This window comes from Poecilia formosa, unplaced genomic scaffold (genome assembly GCF_000485575.1).
Source record: "Poecilia formosa unplaced genomic scaffold, Poecilia_formosa-5.1.2 Scaffold108, whole genome shotgun sequence".
Lineage (NCBI taxonomy): Eukaryota > Metazoa > Chordata > Actinopteri > Cyprinodontiformes > Poeciliidae > Poecilia > Poecilia formosa.
In genome coordinates, this window is record NW_006800047.1 from 369,596 (window position 1) to 390,786 (window position 21,191).

Here is a 21,191-nt window from a genome sequence, read left to right on the forward strand (position 1 = left end):
CGCCCCCTAATGTGAGATGAGCCAAATGGTAGATCGTACAAAGCTGAAACTTGGTACACAGGTAGAAACCACTAAGACAAAAAAAAAAAAGTCTGTTGGAGGTATGCTCTAAACACAACAGCAAGTCAGCCATTTTTGATCAAAGGGTCATTTTCAGGCAGCTTTGACTCATGGACATCCTGCTAAATGTGCTAATGGCAGAGAAACAACTTACTAATAAAGGAAAATTATTTATCTACCATCTTTGGTGACCACATTAACTAGCTTGAGGATTCCCAACAGGCTGTGCCAGCTGCAGCAAACACACAGCGCTAAGACATGCCTCCTGGCTCTGATTGGTTGTTTCAGTTAGCACTGCGAGAAGGCAGAGCACCTTGATTTTTTCACACATTATCTGTCTTATAGCTTACTGTTGCAACATAGTGACAGTTTTAACAAATATGTAAAAAAAAAATATTCTGGTGCAGCTTTTTGGATGGTTAGTGGAAAGCTGCAGGGATCTGGTTGAACGTGAGCCTTTCTTCCCTTCTGCTCAGTTTAATCCACATCACCTTTGGGTATGGCTAGTTAGCAACATTCACACACAAATATTTCTCAAGTAGCTTCAACAAATAAAATTTATTATGTGTTTGCTTGAGAGAGAACTTATGTAGATATAGCCCATCATAAAAATAATCAACATTCCAACTTTCCTATTAGAAAATATTTGTTTTTAAAGGAGCTTAATACTTCAAGGTGCGTCCGTGCAAGTTTTTTTGTGAAGCACTATTAATAAACATTTAAAATGATTTGCAGGAAGAACAAAGGAACAGAAGTAAAGCAATAGATACATCAAAAAGACAAGCCCTCCTATAAAAGTATAAAAATATGTAACATTACATCAATTTAAACACCTGAGGTATGACAGAAATGAAAGACCTCTGTAGGTAAGCAGCAGAAAACTTTTTTTTCAGTCCTAATTTAATGGAAAAAAGACAAATAAGAAGGGGATAGGATGAATATGTTTATACTTCTATTACTACCTCAATATCTTTTGTGACTTAAACTATTAGAAAGTTTACTTTTTGGTAGAATCAGAGCTTCTGAAAGTTTCTAACTCTAGCAACTTCAGTCATCTTGCTATAAAAACAGTGCATAAAACTTCGTAAGGCGGCTTGATCCTCACAACATTTATTCAGTGTACTCTGACCTAATATGTCATGAAAAAAAAATGACAATACTGCAGCTGATGCAACCTTTCATGATGCAGTCATTGCTCTAAAAGAGACAGAGCGCACTAAGGGGAGCAGAAGCGTCCTGCGAAGAGAATACTCTTGGTGGGGTCATGGCGGATGAAGAAGAGGAACGGGTGGTCTGCAGTGAAGCTAATCGGAATATTAATTCGAGGAAGGAATGAACTGCCACAACGGAAACGCATCTGAGTGGAGGCGGCAGCTTCAGTTCCCTTCTCGTTCACCTCCACGAAAGCCTTGTGGGACACACTGGACAGAAAGAGGTCCTTGTTTCCAGACATTCCTGACACAAAGGACAGAATATCATCCCAGTGCTGCATTTTACGTGTCAAAACTTCAACCAGACCAGCTTGTAACCACTGATGGTCTTAGTGTTTACAGTCAGCAACACCAGTCCAGATATTCTTTTAAACGATGAATTGTAATTGTTTGGTCTCAGCTCCCAACACCCTGAGTTTGAAATCAAAGGTTAACAAATAGTGTCAAGTTTCAAATAATGATTAAAAGGGTTAAAAAGACATTCAAACAAACTCAGCCTGGGTAGAAAAAAGTAAATGCTCCTTTTAAATAATTACTGGTGCCAAGATTAACAGCAACAACTGTCTCTGAGCAATGCAATTTTAATATCAGGTAATATGGCTTTGAAACACTTCTCTTTGGAGGATTGCTGTATTTCAGTCACAATGGAGGGTTCTCAAGTAGAAATGACTTTAAGATCACAGTGTATTTTACAAATCTTCTCCATTCATTGTAAATGATTCTCCCTTTGGTTCATTGGAGTCCCAAAGCCTGACTCCAACCATTCATCCATCGTCTACACCCGACTGTCCTTGCTGGGTTGGGTTCTATCTCCAGGGGTCAGTGGGCGAGAGGTGGGCTACTCCCTGGATATGTCATAAGTCCATCACAGAAAACTGAACTCGGCTTTCTAAATAATGTGATTAATCACAAAGAATTCCTGATTCAATTTTTGGGGCAATTAACAGCAGGTTGCTATGTTCAACCTGTTTCATCATCATTAAAAAACTTGAAAAAATTCTTTTTGTATTTTCTCAAGTTATATTTGTCTGATATTCAAATTTGTCTGAATATCTGAAACACTAAAAATCAGTAAACCAAACAGGAAAAACTAAGATGTGTATTTGTAAACATCGGTGTGCCTCCAGAAAAGATTTCTGGCCTCATGTCTCACCAGAGAAGTCACTCTTCTTTATATCAAAAGCGTCCGCCATGCCCATGCTGCTCAGGACTTTGTTTAGGTCATATGTCTCCTCCAGCTTGAACTGAGGCAGCTTCACTTCAACCAGAGTGTCTTTCATGTTGTCAGGATGGGTCCACTTCAGGAATTTCTCATAGGTCAGGTGCTTCTCCAACTGGCAAGATACAAGTTGTGTATTAATAACAACATTAAAATGTGTGGTAATAATAACAATGCTAATGTTTATTTCTGTCTCACTTTTTTTAGCCCCGTTGAGCTGTCTCGTATTCCTTTAGGTAAAAAGATGAGCATGCTCAGCTTGTATCCTTCGTAATGCATCACCAGGATCTGTCCAGTAGAAACATGAAGGTCATTGTAAATGCTGGGATCACTGCAAGTCTCTCAAAGTTTGATCATCGCAGTAATTAATATACTAAGCAAATTTGTGCTTGATTACCTGGCATCTGACTTCTGAAATGTAGGCATGGTGGAAATAGTTTTTTTGGAACATCATCTGGACCGGCTTAGTGACGACCTAAAGACAAGAAACGCAAGAATTGTAATGAAAACATTTGACGATGAAATAAGCGAGACTCCAGTTGACAGCATTGCTTTCACACAACTTATTATAACTTGGTAACAGTGTCGTCTGATTAAAGATGGACTTGTGGCCAATTTGCTGTTTTTAAAGTTTTGACCTGCCGATAGGAATATTTGAATTTCCATCCCCCATCATCTCAATAATGAGACTTTGAATTAATTTTATTGTGAGCCAAAATAACTAAAAGAAAAAAGGCTTGGCAAAATATTGCCAATTCAATTTTTTTTGTTGGAAAAAATACTAAACAAAGCGAAAGGTGGCTCAGTTGGTAAAAGTGTGGTGACTATTTTTCAGTTTCCAACTGACAGGTGAGGAAAGTCAAGCTGAAAATTGTGCGTTCCAAGTCGCTCTGCATAGCTGATCATGGAATTCAATTTCTTAAACTCACAACATCAGTTAACATTAATTAAATTAATGTTTTACCTTGTTGAGTCTAAATTTAGACTTGTATGTTTTCTCCATGGAGAACGGCATAAACCAGTCGCCCTTGAAGTACAAAGCATTAACCAGAACCATCCTGGTCATGTTGTCCACTCCACCCTCAGCCACCATATCCTTAATTTTACCTGGTGACAATACGGAGGCAACATGGATCAGAACCAAGACCAGAGAGACTGAAGCTTTTAATGACATAATAATAACACACTGTTCCACTGGATGAAGCTCTTGATCCTTAGACTCTAAGACTTAGAGTTCACACTGTGTGGGATAGTCAGGGTCATGAACCTATGGTGTGTGTGTGTGTGTGTGTGATTCAGCGTGTGTGATCCACCTTGTGTCTTTTCCTCCACCCAGTTGTTGATCTTGACCCTGGCTTCCTCACTGCTGGTTCTGAAGTCCACAGCCTCCGGCTCTGAGTTGTAGTGAGTCTTTGTTTGGGTTAAAAACTCCTGGAAGAACAAAAAGAAGATCCATGAATTCATCCTGAAAACATTCACCATGTATCCATGTGATCTTCATGGTTACCTGCAGAAAGTTGAAGGACTTCTCTCCATACAGTCTGTTGGCAACACTGAGAGCAAATGGAGCTTCTGGCTTGTTGATCTCACTCAGCAGTTTGGCAAACAGAGTGTGGACATCATCCTGACAATCCTGAATTTTCAAGCACTGTGGACAAATTGTTTTACATTATTTCAGTTGTGTCCCACCACATTCTCTGTTCAGCTGCATCTTGTTCGATGTGTAGAATCACCTCTGATATCTGAGTGGCTGTGTCTCCTCTGGCTCCCAGCATCGCCATAGCCAGAGCTGAAGAGATGCTGAAAGGAGAGAAGAAGATGTTTGCAGTGTTGTTGTCCTCACTCAGTTTTCTGAGCAGAGCCAGAGAGAAGGTTGTGTTGGCCTTGGAGAGAGAGCTGGAGGAGGCCATTGTTTCTAAAGGGAAGGAAGTGAAAACATTTTCTTATTAGTCACTGTTAACTTGCCATAATCAGATGCAACCTTTAGCCTACATTCATAATAGTGCTGCTCTGTTTAAATGACAGTGTTTTCCTTGGAAATCTTGAACAGATCATCAACTCTAATCACTGACAAACTGTTTTGATTGCTGTCTGTTTGTTAGGTAGGTTTGGGAAAAGGACAGACCTGAACGTCTAACTGCTTAAAATAAAATGGTTAAACTCTAAGTTATATAACAATAAAGTGGGATCTTTTGAGAATCATATCGAAAAGATACGATGCTGTGGACAAGTTTTACACTCCAGCTTCCTTTGCTTCCCATGAGCCAGATTTTTGTATAAATGTAACTGTAATGACCAAAGCTCACTACATATTTAGTTCAAATTTTGGCTTTAGCACAAGAAAAATCGCATCTGAGATTTCACTATTGTCTGATTAGCTCCACAGAGTTTACCCAGACTCACACCAAGCAAAACAAATGACGCCTGTTGTAATGATAAACAGATAAAGAGATGTTAAGGAGCTGTATGAAAGGCGGGGTCAGTTCCGAAAACCACGAAAGAAAAAATAAAAATAGAAAAAAAAATCCAAAACAAAACAATGAAAAACTTATAAAGTCGCTCGTGGGGTCCATCGGAGGAAGTCGGAAATGTCACAGTTGTTCCACTCGACCCATCGTGGGCCTCCATCCCGGTTAAAACTGCCTGTCTGTACCCAAAATCTGAGGACCGTCCTTTCCCTTGTTTTACTTCCAGATGTAAGATGAACAAATCAGTTTTGTTTACGTGCCTGTTTCTCCGACCGACGTTTCTTCCTCGTTCGCATCTTTTAAGGAGAAACAACAAGCAGAGCTGAACATTGTTGCTGCTGCTGCTGCGTCAGGATTCTACTAAAAACATCCCAAAACTCAGCTCAGATATAGCGGCTCGCCGCTCCGACAGCTGCTGTGTAGTGACGTCATTCTGACTTGGCTGTCCCGTAATCATGGGAATTTCGGCTCTTTTCAGAGAGCCGGCTCTTGTGGCTCGGCTCCCAAAGAAGCGCGTGTTTTTGCCACACACTCTCTCCTCCCCATCATGTCTATTTACTGAGGAGATGAACTCACCTGAAAACAAAGTTCTGCCGTGAGCAGACTCCATTCAGCGCGGAACCAATTACAGTGTGAGAGCTAAGCAGGAAAAAGGGAAAACACTGTGAGACAGCTTCCTCTCTCTTCTACTCTTTGCCTCCACCTCTCACATGATGTGCTTGCTGCGCTGGGTTTGTAGCCCCACCCGTGATAATTAAGAACGGCTCCTCATTATAAGGGAAGAGCCGTCTCCCGTCGTTCACTTCAAAGAGCCGTCTGCAAGAGCCGAAACACTCGCGACCGACCCAAATAACTAAATAAATACTCATCTTCCCTGATATTACATCATTTTTGTGGTGATTTACTAGAGCTGCTTATGATATGAGCTTGTTGTTTTCCTCTAGTGTCCCGAATTCAGGGTTCCTCATGTACAAAGTGGAAACCACACAGAGAACAACCAGTCGCCATTCAATTTCAGACATATCCAGGGTTTTATTCAGACAATTAAATGCATAGAAAAACAGATCAGCATCACACCCAAACCATCAAGAAGTCCAAACCATAAAACAGACATTAATTACCTGAGAAAAGTAGAAAAATGAACAAAATACCAAAATAAGAGAAAAAGCAAATGCGCCTTTGGGAATTGCTCATGCGGCTGCAAACAAAGCAATTCGATTTGCTTCTGTGAAGTGGAGGTTTTCATTAGGTGTATTCCTAATTTTAATATATGCATTGAAGGTGTGTCCTCTCCTTCTAAACCTCTAAGCAGTTTCAAATTACCTAGATGGGATGGTCTAAATGATTTTTGTCACCTTCTTTGAGACCTATTCAAAACCAAAGATGAAGAGAGAGAAAGAGCAAAGGTCCAAAATGAGTAAAAGTCAGAGAGCAAAGGTCATTCTCAAACAGGATTTCTCATGTTGGTTACATCTGGAATGTCTCCTGTTCCTCCCTTTCTAAACATTTGAACAAAGACCCTAGCTGTCAGAAAGAGATCTATTTTTCACCTAGACCTTGTTTTGTTTTTCTCCAGGTTTTAAGTGTCTTCCTTACCCCTAGAAAATCACCAAAGAATTTGACTTATGTGAACAGACAGAACTTGTCTTTTCCATTCTGTTTTTATCTGAACTGCTGAGCATCTGTTTCCTTTTCTGAGCGATTCATCAAAAAACAGATTCCTGCATTAAACCTAAAGTAACAAATAGGCAACTTGGAACCCAATGTTCTTATTTTAAAACGCTGATGATTTTATATAATATTGTACATATGGTTAAATTTAAAACTAGCATATTTTAATGTTAATTTCCTAACAATTCTTAGATAATAGCACTTGAACTTTTCCTTAATGTCAAAACTGATATTGAATATCAATGAGTTGAAAAAAATACAAAGGCTGCAGTCAGGTGTAAAGTTTTTTCCACTCTTTATTTTTCATTGTCCAAAATTCAAATGCTAAAGTTGTAAAGAATATCGAGAGAGTCACTCGAGAGGATGATACTCCCACCGCCATCTTTTATTATGGCTACAGTGTTTCAGTGAAGTGGAGACATGAGGAAAATGTCAAGAAGAACCTGATAGAACAGCTGAACTTTATTTCAGATTGATTGATACATTTTACAGTATGTGAAACATTTGTGAAAAGATTCACAAGAACCTATTTCAACATAAGTTTGTAGAAACGTAAGAGCCACGACACATACATATTTATATTACATGTGATATGAATAAGTGCACTGTTAATTAACAGTTAATTATGTGTAATTAATTCTATTACACATAATAGAATCCCCAGTTTATCTTTTGCAATATTAACTACTAACCCGAGTTCGACTAACAAAAAAAAAAAAAAAAAAAAGAAATCTAATCTAGACCTCCTTGTTAAAGCAATATTTGGCAGATTATTAGGTTTTAACTGCCATGTCTTCATTATCTGCATGATAATATTTGACTAGCTGGATAGACATTTACTGGTCTCTATGTAATTTGTAACTAAATATCTGCTGTGTTAAATCTAACTTTTCATCTCGCAGAGACAAATTTCACTCAGGGCAGCAGAAGCGTCCAGCAAAGAGAACGCTCAGGGTCGGGTTATGGCGGATGAAGAAGAGGAAGGGGTGGTCTGCAGTGAAGAATGATGGTGGTCTATAACACAGAAAAAACATTTTTTCATAAGTAGCAGCAGCAGCTTCAGTTCCCTCCTCGTTCACGTCCACAAAAGCCTTGTGGGAGACTTTGGACAGAAAGAGCTCTTTGTTGCCAGACATACCTGTAACAGGTAAGAAAAGACACATCGCAGAATTATACACCATAAATACATAAAATATAATGAAAATAAATATAAATTTTCATTAATAAGAGCCTGGTTTTGTGACTGCATCTTCCTCCTTATTTCATGTAGTTTATAGTTTTCCTCCAGAGAGGACGGATCAATAAACTGCTGCCTGGATCTAACATATGACAGACGTCATCGCTGCAGCATCGGAGCACAGCTGGTTGTTCTAACAATCAACCAAACTACATCTGAAACATCTCAGTCTCCTTCCACAAGTCTCACCAGAGAAGTCACACTTAGTCTGGTCAAAAGCGTCCACCATGCCCATGCTGCTCAGGACTTCATTCAGGTCATACGTCTCCTCCAGCTTGAATCGAGGCAGCTTCACCACGACCTCACAGCGTTCCACCTTGTCTGGATGAGTCCACTCCATGAATTTCTTATAGGTCAGACATTTCTCCAGCTGAGTGGACAATATATCAATCATCAGATGCATCAGTGTGAAGATAGAGATTCATTAATCTGTGAGACTGAGAGAGTCCTACCTTCTCCAGACCTGTTGTATCGTCTCCTATGTCGCTGGGTAAAATGATGAGCATGCTCAGTTCCTTCCCTTTGTAAGGCATCTCCAGGATCTGTCCAGCAGAAACATTTCAGACATTACAGCAAAGAAAAACACTATGAATTCACTGTCAGTGTTTATATAAAGTTTGATGACTCTGATAGATTATCAGGGAATGTGAATGACTACCTGACAGTTGACTTCATCAATGACGCTGAAGGGGAAATAATCTTTTTGTTACATCATCTGTACTGGTTCTGTAGTTTTATTTAGACACACAGAAAAAGTTTTCAGAGTTAATTAGCATACAAAGAAAAAGAAGGCTGACAAAAAGAGAAGCAAATATTTATTTTGATTCAAACCCTGAAAAACTGTGTTCATGTTACATCACCTTGTTGAGTTTAAACTGATGTTTTTTAGTATGATGATTCCAGAACGGTTCATCCCAGGCAGCTTTAAAGTAGATGGCATTAACCAGAACCATCCTGGTCATGCTGTCTACTCCGCCCTCAGGAACCATATCCTTGATTTTACCTGGTGGCAACATGGAGGCAACATGGATCCGAACCAACACCAGAGACTGAAGCTTTTAACAACATGACAATAACACACTGTTCCACTAGATGGAGCTCTTGATACTTAGAGTTCATCATCATCGTGTGGGTTAGTTGGAGTCATGAACTGATGGTGTGTGTGTCAGTGTGTGTGATCCACCTTGTGTCTTTTCCTCCACCCAGTTGTTGATCTTGACCCTGGCTTCCTCACTGCTGGTTCTGAAGTCCACAGCCTCCGGCTCTGAGTTGTAGTGAGTCTTTGTTTGGGTTAAAAACTCCTGGAAGAACAAACAGAAGATCCATGAATTCATCCTGAAAACATTCTCTAGCTAAGGTCTAAATGCTCATGACAATGTCCACCAACACCCATTTACCTGCAGATAGTTGAAGGACTTCTGTCCATACAGTCTGTTGGCAACACTGAGAGCAAATGGAGCTTCTGGATTGTTGATCTCACTCAGCAGTTTGGCAAACAGAGTGTGGACATCATCCTGACAATCGTGGGTTTTCAAACACTGCGGACAAAATTTAACAAATATTACATACAAGCATCTACGTTTTTTATTCATCAGTGTCTTGATTAATGGATAAAAATCACCTCTGATATCTGAGTGGCTGTGTCTCCTCTGGCTCCCAGCATCATCATAGCCAGAGCTGAAGAGATGCTGAAAGGAGAGAAGAAGATGTTTGCAGTGTTGTTGTCCTCACTCAGCTTTCTGAGGAGAGCCAGAGAAAAGGTGGTGTTGGCCTTGGAGAGAGAGCTGGAGGAGGCCATAGTTTCTGATATGAATAAAGGAGATCAGGTGTGTCATTATTTATCTTTGTACCAGTATAATACAGTGAAAACTCCTTCAAAACCAGCTTTTTACACAATTTTAAGAACACCTTCTGAATATTCATGGGCTGTCATAAGTTCAAGTTGTACAATGAAACTTGAGCCCAGGCCACCATGAGACTGAAGAGCTTGAGAAGCTTCCCTCCATCACACCTCTATCTACTGTGAGGCTCTGCAGGAGTGGTGGTGTGATGAAAGCAGGCAGAGGGAGGTAGGGGGCAAAATGCCCTTTCAGGGAACCAGTTCCCTGGCTGGCCCCAATAGACACTCCTGGTCGCCGAACTTGTCAACTATGTTCTTGATTTCAGCATTCTTTACTTTTAGGCTCTACTTTTTTGTATCAACCTGAGTGGTTGGTTAATACCAAAAGCAAAAAATGGTAACCAAACTGAGAGCCCAGCAGACATTAGGAGAACCAGAAAGTCAATCAGCCTCTGATGCATGAGAAGGAATGTTTAGCTCCACAGATGAATAAAATTAAGGCAATAAAAAGCCACACATTAGCAAATTCTAAGGATGTTCACCGGAAGTACAATAGACATGACTCATGCATCTTTGTATCCAAAGTACATTTAATGGTGGTGGTGCCCAGAAACCTGGGATGGGCTAATGTGGTAATTTTACTCTGTCTCTCAACGTGTGATGCTGTGATTTGAAAAGATGAGACACACGTTGAACTTCCTTTAGCATCTAACAAGGATGTTCAGGATGTTTATATTCTGTGTTGTCAACATACTCCATGTACAATACTTCATATGCAGTAATACTTCAGATATCAAAAACCTCAGGTACCACTGAATAACTGCAATAGCTAACATTCAGATTGACTACATCACAAATGGCTATCTCATCCTCTTTCTTATGTCATGCTCCATTTAACATGAATTTGATCTAATAACAAAATCTATTCACAGATGGCTTTTTATTATTAACTTTTACAACATCTATTCTGCACAAATAATACATATTTTTATATTAAGGCATTTAAGCTTTTAACTGTATCCACTGTTTTAACGGAATAATATTTGATCTCTTACACACAAAAAAACCTACTCTTTAACCTCCTGCACATTTATTACATAGATGAAAATATATTTAACTGACCTGTGATGTAGAACAGATGAATCACACACGATGAGCTCAGCTTCCTTTAGCATTTGACAGGACGGTATATTCTTGTGTCCCAATCTGCCAACATTTCCCCTAGCGGCTGTTTGTGGAACCGCACTGAAGAACTTATAATAAGACATTAAGGACAAAGAAAAATAATGTTGGGGTGTCTATTTTTATACTTAGTGTTGTCATTACTTATATAACAGCTTCTTTTCCCGAGTAAATAAATGTAACTGTCAGTGCCACTGTAACCAGGGGTGAAAGTTTAAAATTTTGGGGGGTACTATGACAATAAAAATAAATGAATATATATATATATGTATATATCTTCCTAACATCTTCCTAACATGGTGCCTCCTCATCCTGACTCTCATACTGATAGGAGGAACCACAGAGCTCTGTTAAGTTAAAGCTTCTGAAGTTGGATGTTTTTCCTCCAACAGGTTCCAGAGGAATCACCTCACACCAGATGTTGGACTGGATTTTATTTCGCTGTCAGTTAGCTTCTCATTTACAACAATGGAGCTATAAAGGTTGAAAAAGGTTATTATTTTGGAGAAAATCAAATCAACATTAATATGTCCACTAAATAAGGTTTAAAAAAGTTTGATAAAGGAAAAGCCTCTCAGACTCTGACCCGACAGCACCAAACTATTTTTTTATATTAGACAATTAATTTAATTTCACATAATTATCCCGGTAGAAGTCATTTGTTTGTTAAATGCTTAATGAAACGTATTTATCGTGTTTGATGTTTGTTGTGAATGACGTATAGTCACAAAGAACAAGATAATTAATTCAAGTTTTTCGTTTATTTTAACGTTCAGAAATTACAGCGGCTGTGACGCGCCACAGCAAAGGTAAAACAACCCGAACAGGTAATCAACTCAAAACCACTCGCACCTTATTACTCTCCGTCTCTCTCTGTCATTTAAACACAAACGTTGCCAGGGCAACCTCCTGCGCTCCACGAGCCGACCAGGGATTACTTAAAAACATTCAGTCCGTTACGATATCAGGTTTACAGGCTTGATATTTATTTTGCGATCATTGATAAACCTCTCATGAACACAGCGATGGTTGATTTGTTAATTTTAAACTTCTGCTCTGCTAGTTATTTTGGTAATGGAACCGAAACGCACAGAATTGCGCAACACCTTGTTGAAACAATAATCACTGAGATTATTATTGTTGTTGGGTCATTAATTTGAACACGTTTTGTTGATTTTGTTGTTTTGTTGGTGTTCTTTAATAAAGTTACAAACGTTTTAAGCCAGTCAGAGGAGGACGTGCTGAGATCGACTCAAAATCTTCCACGATCGACATATTGCACCGCTGCTCTAGCAAAGCACGAACAGTTCAGGAACAATAAGAAATGGGAAAAAAGTTATTTATTAACTGATTAAGTCTGTTTTAGATTGTTCTTGAAAAACTAACCAGTCACGGCTGATTAGTGGGTGCACTCAAGGCTGCACAGTCCATTGATTTTTTTTTTTTTTTTTACAGCAGACAGCCGCTCCTCTTGCAGGTACTGCAAACTCCCGCTAAATCTTTTAGGGGTACGCAGTACCCTGCCGTACCCCCTTACTTTCACCCCTGACTGTAACATATTAGAGTTTGAACAGCTCATCATGAACCACTTTACTTGACCCACAGCTTCAGACTCAACAGCAGCACCAGATTCTGCTGATTCCATTCAGCAAAAACCATTGATTCGCGTTCATTTCTCATGGCACAAATATTTCATATCTCCCCTATTTCAACTAGAACAGCACACCCTGGTGATGTTTCGATACCTCCGATAATCTATTTGCTCTAGACTGGATGACATCTAGCCACTTTAAAGATGATTGAGCAGCAGATCCAAATGTTATGCAGTTATAGTTTAACCCGGACTCTTCTTCTTCAGGTGGCCTTTATTTGAGAGTGATTAGAAAGGAAAATAGGTAATGAAAGAGGGAGAAGACATGCATCAAAGGTCATCAGGCCAGTAATCAAACCTGTGACGTTCATTGTTATATCCTTTGGAATAAGCTATTATCAAACTCACGTCCTTGATCGTGATGGAGTTTCTCTGGGTACCCAAAACTACTAAAATATTGAAATGTCTTTTCAGCTGCCGTCTTTCTGGATTAGTTTCTTGTTGGGTTCGCTTGTGCAAAGCGAGTGAAGTGGTCAGTGACGACCAGAATATACTCATGTCCTCCTATGCTTGGCTTCAAATGCAAAGAATCAATCAAAACCAACTCAAATGACGCACTAGTTGCGATTTATCCCATTGGAGCTTTCTGTAGGACATTTCTTTGTCACATAATCCTCAATGTTTTGTTGCATGTTTGGCCAGGAAAAGCATTCTCAAGTAAGATAGATCACCTTGGCAGGACCGACATGGCTCATGTCATTCATCATGCCAGCTCTTTAACACTAGTGATTTGAGTTTTTCATGAGAACCAGCTGTCTGTTTAGTTGCGTTTCCCAGAAAAGTAGTCCATTTTAGACAACTAACTTGTTCTACTCATTCAGCAGTGTCTTTGTTTCTATATACATGGTTCTTTTATTTTTTCATTTGGACTCCAGTTTCTGTGTTTTAGCAATACAATCTCTTTAGTAGCTAAATCTTCTTGCTGTGCTGCTCTGATGTTTTCAGGCATAATGGTCATGAAACAATCAGTGAGGCACATATCAATGAGTTGTAATGCAGCATTCAAGGGAACATCATTGCCTTGCGATGTTTTGTTGTCTTGCAATACTGTCCATATGTAGGAGAGAAAACCCAGAACCAGAACAAAATCCTCAGCGCTGAACTGTCAGCATAGTGTTGACGTCATTAAGCTTCCCGTTGTGGGCGGAGCTTAGCGGCAAAGTCCAGAACCAGCTAACTGGGCCAGGAGATGCAGAACCCAGCTGGCACCTGGTTCTGGTTTAAACACCTGCAGTACTAAGACTACAACTGCCAGATGACACAGACATGACTCCTCTGCTGCACCAATGAGGAACTAAGAGCTGAGAAAAGATGGCGCCTGATTGGACGAAGGAGGAGCACCTTTAGATAATCAACTTCCTGTTTGCTTCTCAGAGTCATTGAATGGTTGAACGTGTCAGAGGAATTTAAAAACACTTGAATTGATATTAATTTCATATTTCTGGGTGAAAATGAATAAGAAAAAATATCAACTTTAAATCTGATCAAAACTCAATGAAGACACTAAATGGATCCGAGTTTGAATTAGATCTTTATTAATCCAAGGAGACAAACAATATCAGACACTAAATAACAAACATGAGAAAATAAATAGGATGAAAACCTTTCAGGTTAGAGGTGGGGACTCGAGTCACATGACTTGGACTTGAGTCATTAATATTAAGACTTTAGACTTGACTTTGACGTTCACACCAATAACTTGGGACTTGAATTGGACTTAAACCTGTTTACTTAAAAAGACTTGATATTTCACCCAAAACTCTAAACATATTTATAAAGTGGACTTCATTAATTTATTTCTCTCTTTCCGTATTGACAGGTGCAGCTTTCACTTGTATGCTATGCTTTGTCACACAATATAAATATGCATCAATTTATATAGTGGATAAATTGATGCTATATGAACTGCATCAATTTAACACTTGTTGGCTGAGGATAGTCGGTGAAGAGTGAACGGGGGTTCGGATCAGAAAGCAGTTTCTGTACCTGAACTCAGGCAAGATCGTTTCTCTCTGACCTATCACAATACTGAACCAGAACCAGTTCCATCAGAGGATTGATGGTGTGTTTGAAGACGTCTACATTGGGAAATGTTACTGACAGTAAACAGATTTTTTTACTGCAGTCAGTGCTTTAAGTCTACTGTTTTTTTAATACTTTGTATTCAGCTGCATGTGTTTATAAAGATTTGAGATAAATACACTTTTAAAAAAATAACACATGGTCTATTATTGACATTTAAAATTTGTAACATTGTTTTAAAAAAAAGACTAGAAATGACTTGAAATTCCAAGTTTCAGACTTGGGACTTGACTTTTGCCTGTCTTTACTTGAGACTTGACTCGGGACTTGAAGAGACTCGAGACTTACAAAACACTGACTTGGTCCCACCTGTTTCAGGTCAAAGGTCATGATCATGATCCAGTTAATTTGAGTCTCAAACTGTTGCAGCTTCAAACTCTGGGGATCAGCAGGAAACTGAGACGATTCTCTACAGAGATCAATCTGTCCACTTCAGCCTGCAGAGAGAAAAATGATGAAGAGAGCCGATCAGTGAGCCTTTCCAGCCTCTATCCAGTAGCAGTCAGTGACACAGCACATCCGGTAGAAAGAGCAACAGAGCATTCAGTCCTGTTCAGAGAGCTGTACTGGGAACACTGGATCTAGTAGGAGCTTCTCACAAAAGACTTCAAATCTCACTGGATTTGCCATTAGGTAACCCTGTATGCATGTTTGATTTGCAAGTGAATCTCCTAGATATATTTTGTACTTTTAATAAACTTTGGTTGATTTTAACTCACTGACTCTTCTGGGATCTCCTGCATCCAAACCTTTGCTGGAGATATGCCAAATGGTTTGGTTCAATACTCATCTACTTACCATACATTCTTTACAAGATCCTTCAGCTGCTCAACATCTGAATCCTTCAGGCCGTTTCCTTCCAGGTACAATCCAGTCAGATGGGAGGGGTTGGATTTCAGAGCTGAGGCCAGATAATCACAGCTCATCTTTGACAAACTACAGCGCTCCAATCTGAAAGAGTAAAAGATGTGAGCTGAAGCCAACAGGATGCAGGTTAACCTGTCCAACAGAACCAGTTAAAGACTCTCATTAATATTAAACCCAATATGCTGCTGACTTCAGCTCTTAAACTCTGTCAGCTCCATCAATACAAACTCAGCTTCTGCAGCAAATCATTCAAGTTTCACACAAAACTAACAAGTTAACAAGTCATGAGGAAATATCAACAAATGAAGATTAATGCAGAGAAATTCAACTATTTTCATTATTCCACAGCCATAAAAACATGAAGTCATGGAGAATATTTAATGTCAAAATGACTTTAGGAGCTGAAACGGCCAGAACCAGAATCTGTTACTGGGTCATGTTGTGTTGGAGGAATTTGGTCAGTAAAATCATTCCAAGTTCTGATCAAACGTGTTGAAGTTTCAGTAAATAATGCCACTCTCATGTATTAAAAGTGTCATTATTTACTGTATAACACTTCATGACATCAGTTGTAAATGCTTATGAAGACTCCATGTTTGTGGCTGGTGTTTTGTTTGTGACATCATCGTATTTACATATATTTAACTGGATCAAAACCGTGAGGAATAAATGTCTTTACCATGAAGACCCTCAGTGTGGATCAGTAGAATATCAGCCAGATGCCTGCAGTTTAGTGGCAACACTCATCAGTAATATCAACATCATTCTAAAACATGGTTACTTGCCTCAGTTTCTCTAGTTTACATTCTGGATTCTGCAGAAAACCACAGAGATGCTTCACTCCAGTGTCTTTCAGCTCTCTGTTCTGACCCAGCTCCAGTCCAGTCAGATGGGAGGGGTTGGACTTCAGAGCTGAGACCAGATAATCACAGCTGATCTTTGACAACTTGCAGTCCCAGAATCTGAATAAAGAATAAAAGCAGCTCCATCAAAAACAAACTCAGCTTCTGCAGCAAATCATTCAAGTTTCACACAAAACTAACAAGTCAGGAGGAAATGTCAACAAAAGAACATTAATGCAGAGAAATTCAACTATTTGAAATATTCCACAGCCATAAAAACATAAAGTCATGGAGAATATTTAATGTCAAAGTGACTTTAGGAGCTGAAACACCCAGAACCAGAACCTGGTGCTGGGTCATGTTGTGTTGGAGGATTTTAGTCAGTAAAATCATTCCAGGTTCTGATCAAAAGTGTTGAAGGATCAGTCACTGATTAAAGATTATAGATTTGTTCCTATCAGTTTAGCAATGACAAAATTACATACATAATGAAATGCATACATGTAAATCTACCAGTAATTCATTAAATATAACATGAAATTAATGAAAACATAGATTTATCTCTAAACTAAATATACCAATAAGTTAAATGCATCAAAGATTAAATATACAATGAAATTATGAAATACACAAATAATTAAATGCCCCATGAAATAATTAAATCTGCCTTTTCAAATCAATTTAAATAAGATGTCCTTTTTAAAACTTTTATTTAAAACATATTTAATTACTTCATGACTCCTCTCTGGTCGCTGTTATTAAATAATTTACACTGTCAAATCCAGCCATCAACCTCAGTGTTGATGGCTAATGTTGATCCTGTCTAATCTTGTGCTTGGTTATGTTGTCACTTTGTGTTCAAACATGGCGTCTTTATTCATGCAGGTCCTGAACTGATGAGAGACATTTTGATGGAGACAAAGAGGCTGGAGCTGCTCAGTCACAGTTTGTAGTAGATAAGTTAGAGATGTTTATCAAAGTCAGTGGAATTTTTTTCTAGACTAAAACCAAGACATCGACCCCAGAGTGACTGCAAATTTACAAGAAGTTCTTCAGCTGTTTCCCATAACAACTTTGCACGCCTGGACCAGGAGTTACACCAAATTCTGACACCCATCATATTCTGTGACCACAAGGGGGAGATAGCGAGCATTTATCTGCATGAAGACCAAGAAGAGTGATCACAGAATATGGTATAGCACCTACAATTGCGGTCAGCTGCTGTTAAACTCCACATTTTAAAAATTCAGGATATATTTAATTATTTAACAATGTTATGATACATTTAATAAACAATGGGAGGTTTATACATATATATTTCATGGCATGTTTATTTGTTTAACTTTGTCACCTCTAACTCCCTATAGATTCCTGGAGCTGACATTAAAGTTAAAAAAACATTACAATAAATGACATCAGTATATATAGTTTCTATCTTCTTCTTTATCAGCAGTATTTCTTATTTCTAAAGAAAGAAAACCAATCAGTGAATTTCAAGATGGCATTGCAGATGGCAGCCTTTACTCTTTGTATGCTGATATTTTGTGTATGTTTTGTTTTTCTATTTCCTGCTTCTACCCTGCAGCCACTTTTACATGAGAGCAGCTCTTAAACATCAGGGACTGATATCTGGTGATCTCTGATATGATGACCTCCTCTGATATTTCTGAGGTCATCCTCATCACCTCAGAAATATCAGCAATGAACCAAAACATGATTTCTTACATTAATACATGTAGTTGACATTCTGGATTCTGTAGAAAACCACAGAGCTGCTTCACTCCAGCATCTTTCAGGTTATTGTGGCTCACGTTCAGTTCAGTCAGATGGGACGGGTTGGACTTCAGAGCTGAGGCCAGATAACCACAGCTAATCTCTGACAAACTGCAGTGCTCCAATCTGAAAGAATAAAACATGTAAGACTTCTGCAGATGAAATTAAAGATTAAAACAAGTAAAATCAGTGACATTAGTATTTTTCATTTCTTGTATACCAGCAAATTTTCTTGCTTCTAGAGAAACAAAAACAACAATCAGTGAATTTCAAGATCGCGCTGCAGATGTCAGCCTCGGCTCTTTGCTCACTCGTATTTTGTGCATTTTTGTGTTTTTCTGTTTCCTGTTTCTACCCTGCAGCCACTTCTCCATGAGAGCAGCTCTTAAACATCAGGGACTGACCTCTGGTCAGTTTCTCTCCGTTTTCTACTGAACCAGAGTTTCTCTGAGATCCTGATCAGAAGCTCGGCAGCACTCTGTGGAAAACTGGTGAAACCTCAGCAGCTCGGCTCCATCCATCCACCTGGTGAACATCTGCTCTCTGGGGAACCAAAATGATGAAATGCTCCTTCTCTGCTCCAACAAGTCAGACTTTCAGCGATCCGCCTCACTCTGCTTCACTAAAACGTCCTGGACAGAGAGCTTCCACTGCCGGGGCCCCAGCTGCTTGGAGCGGATGGCAAAGTTTCTCCTCCTGCACTCTGGTCGCTGCTTCCATCCCTCCATCTATCCATCCTCACCTCTGAGGCAGGAAGTGACCTTGCTGAGCTGATAAAAAAAAAACTCCCAGACTCTCTCCTTGTAGTTCTGGGTGAGAAAATCAGAGTCAGCTGCTCAGCTAACGACTCTCCTTCAGAGTGGAGGAGTCTGCAGTCCATCACTAACCATAGGACCCCCCCATGGTGTGATGTCACCATGTAGCTGAGGATCTTCCCCTGCTCATCTGCATACATGTATGCATAGATTTAGATTTTATGCATGAATACAACAAAAATAGCTGCTCAGACTCAGAGTAGTTAATGTCTGATTCTTTGAGTTCTTTATCATAGTTTACTATTTTGTGTCTGCAGTTGAGCTTTAATACGAATGATGGAAACCAAAATCTAATTCCTTGTCTGATCTTGCAATTTTTGTGAGTAAAGTTGATTCTGAGTGAGACATGTCTCCAGTTTAGTGGCAACACAACTTTCACATCAGAAATATCAGCAATAAACTAAGACATGGTTACTTGCTTCAGTTTCTGTAGTTTACATTCTGGATTCTGTAGAAAACCACAGAGCTCCTTCACTCCAGCGTCTTTTAGGTTGTTTCCATACAGGTCCAGGGCAGTCAGATGGGAAGAGCTGAACTTCAGCGCTGAGGCCAGAGAAGCCCAGCTGACCTCTGACAAACTGCAGCTCTTCAATCTGAACAAAGAATAACACATGTGAGCTGAAGCCAAAACTCTGCAGGTTAAACCTGAAATGTGAACAAATAATGTAGAACATTTATTTCACTGAATGCAACAGTCACAGAAACACGATCCTACCTGATCCAGTAAAATTGGCTTAAAGAGTTCAAACCAGCAAAACCAGAACATTTTATCATGACGGTTAGAATACTTCAGTCTGGCCTTCAGCAATTATGGTTCAGTATTAAAATGAACTTTAATACCCAACCATAATTTTTTTTTTTATTCTTTATTTTTGAGGTATTGAGAAGATTACAAAATCACAGTTTCAGTCTCTGATCAGATACAACATTCCTTCTCCTTACATTTCCATTTACAAAAGCAAGACAAAACAAACAAAAAACAACAAAAGCAAATAAAATAAAACTAAAAGGGGAGCAAGGGGGTTTTGTTTTGGAGAGACATACCTTTATTTATATAACCAAGTATATTATATTGTAAATACACTTCCTGAAGGATGAAGTCTTATTTTTTAAATTCTCATCAATCTAGTACATATTGTGTGTGGTTGACATATGACATCCATTTGGACCACAAGATAATAAACTTATTCATTTGAAAACGAATTAGAAATTTAAATTTTTCCATCTGATAGATTTCATGAACACACTCTATCCATTCTTCTACAGTAGGAGGCTCAGGAAGAAGCCAGCGTCTGGTGACTGTTTTTTTACATGCCGTGATTAATATTTGAAACAGATATTTTGCGTTCTTAGGTAGGTATTCTGTGTCACCTAGAATAAGAATAGTACATTTAAAAGGTATTTTTATATTCAAAATATTTTCCATATTTTAGTGTATTTCTACCCAATAATGTCTTATAATTGTACAGTCCCAAAATTGTACAGTCGGAGAAACTGGGCCAATCGGTGACATGCAGGAAGATAGACTCGATGCGTAACCGATTTAGCTCGTTTCATATAACTGCAGAGTGCTCGGAAGTTGCAGAAGTATACGATCCTAAACTCTGGCCATCGGGTGTGTATGTGCGTCGCTACTTTGAGGCGCGCAGACCAAAAAATAACAGCATCCGTTTGGCTCATATGTCAGAGACTGGTATACTGCAGCAAGACAACGTATCTGCATCTGTAGCACCGCAAATGAGCAACGGCCACGCAGATCCTGATAAATAAATGACTGGTATTAATATTGTGTCATATAATGCGCGAGGTCTGCGTGTTGGACACAGTGAAACAGACAGAGCGCGTCGCCTTGTGGTGGACAAATTACTGGAGACTTGTGATATACTGTGTGTGCAGGAGACATTCTTAGCTAAACAGGACCTGGAGAAGCTGAATTGCATACACAAAGACTTTTACGGCGCTGGTGAATCTACTACCGACCTTAGCACCAGAATAATTCGGGGAAGGATAGCCGGTGGTGTTGCAATATTATGGCACAAAAAATATGATCAACTGGTTGATGTGATTAGACTGGGTGTGGATTGGGCCATAGGGCTGAAATTTACTTGTGGAGACAAACATTTTATTGTTTTAAACATATACACACCTTATGAATGTCCTCAAAACGAAGACGAATTTCTTAATAGACTGTCTTTTATTATGTCTTTTATGCAAGATAATCTATCTACTTGTTTTTTTATTGTGGGGGATTTAAATGCAGATGTTACAGATAA

At 39.1% G+C, this 21,191-nt stretch overlaps 2 protein-coding genes, 1 long non-coding RNA gene and 1 pseudogene across 3 annotated transcripts in view; all 4 read right to left on the reverse strand.

Annotated features, from left to right (window-relative positions):
* Nucleotides 1–950: 950 nt before the first annotated feature.
* Nucleotides 951–5,366, reverse strand: LOC107832883 (leukocyte elastase inhibitor-like). The gene is made up of 9 exons (XM_016675201.1): nucleotides 5,219–5,366; nucleotides 4,224–4,405; nucleotides 3,998–4,138; nucleotides 3,804–3,921; nucleotides 3,455–3,597; nucleotides 2,888–2,965; nucleotides 2,689–2,778; nucleotides 2,425–2,605; nucleotides 951–1,515 (listed from the first exon to the last, which is right to left on the reverse strand). The coding sequence occupies exons 1-9, from the start codon at nucleotides 5,286–5,288 to the stop codon at nucleotides 1,277–1,279; spliced, it is 1,242 nt and encodes a 413-aa protein (XP_016530687.1). The 5' UTR covers nucleotides 5,289–5,366; the 3' UTR covers nucleotides 951–1,276.
* A 2,139-nt stretch (nucleotides 5,367–7,505) lies between these two features.
* LOC103143355 (leukocyte elastase inhibitor-like) lies at nucleotides 7,506–9,664 on the reverse strand (annotated as a pseudogene).
* A 4,398-nt stretch (nucleotides 9,665–14,062) lies between these two features.
* Nucleotides 14,063–15,765, reverse strand: LOC107837052 (uncharacterized). The gene is made up of 2 exons (XR_001663030.1): nucleotides 15,420–15,765; nucleotides 14,063–15,058 (listed from the first exon to the last, which is right to left on the reverse strand). It is a non-coding gene; the product is annotated as an uncharacterized LOC107837052 (long non-coding RNA).
* A 489-nt stretch (nucleotides 15,766–16,254) lies between these two features.
* Nucleotides 16,255–21,191, reverse strand: part of LOC103143374 (NACHT, LRR and PYD domains-containing protein 3-like) — a 6,708-nt gene continuing 1,771 nt past the window's right edge. The window contains exons 2-4 of the mRNA XM_016675185.1: nucleotides 19,334–19,511; nucleotides 18,056–18,255; nucleotides 16,255–16,450 (exon numbers count right to left, since the gene is read on the reverse strand). Coding sequence (XP_016530671.1) covers nucleotides 16,255–16,450; nucleotides 18,056–18,255; nucleotides 19,334–19,511 — 574 coding nt within the window. The remainder of the gene's footprint in view (nucleotides 16,451–18,055; nucleotides 18,256–19,333; nucleotides 19,512–21,191) is intronic.

Bases quoted from the DNA above. Each gene is read 5' to 3' on its own strand.
- LOC107832883 (XM_016675201.1), bottom strand. From the start codon at position 5,288: ATGTTCAGCTCTGCTTGTTGTTTCTCCTTAAAAGATGCGAACGAGGAA. The intron at 4,139-4,223 runs GTGATTCTACAC...ATTTGTCCACAG, and splicing joins CAGCCACTCAGATATCAGAG to TGCTTGAAAATTCAGGATTG. The intron at 2,779-2,887 runs GTAATCAAGCAC...TCTACTGGACAG, and splicing joins TTTCAGAAGTCAGATGCCAG to ATCCTGGTGATGCATTACGA.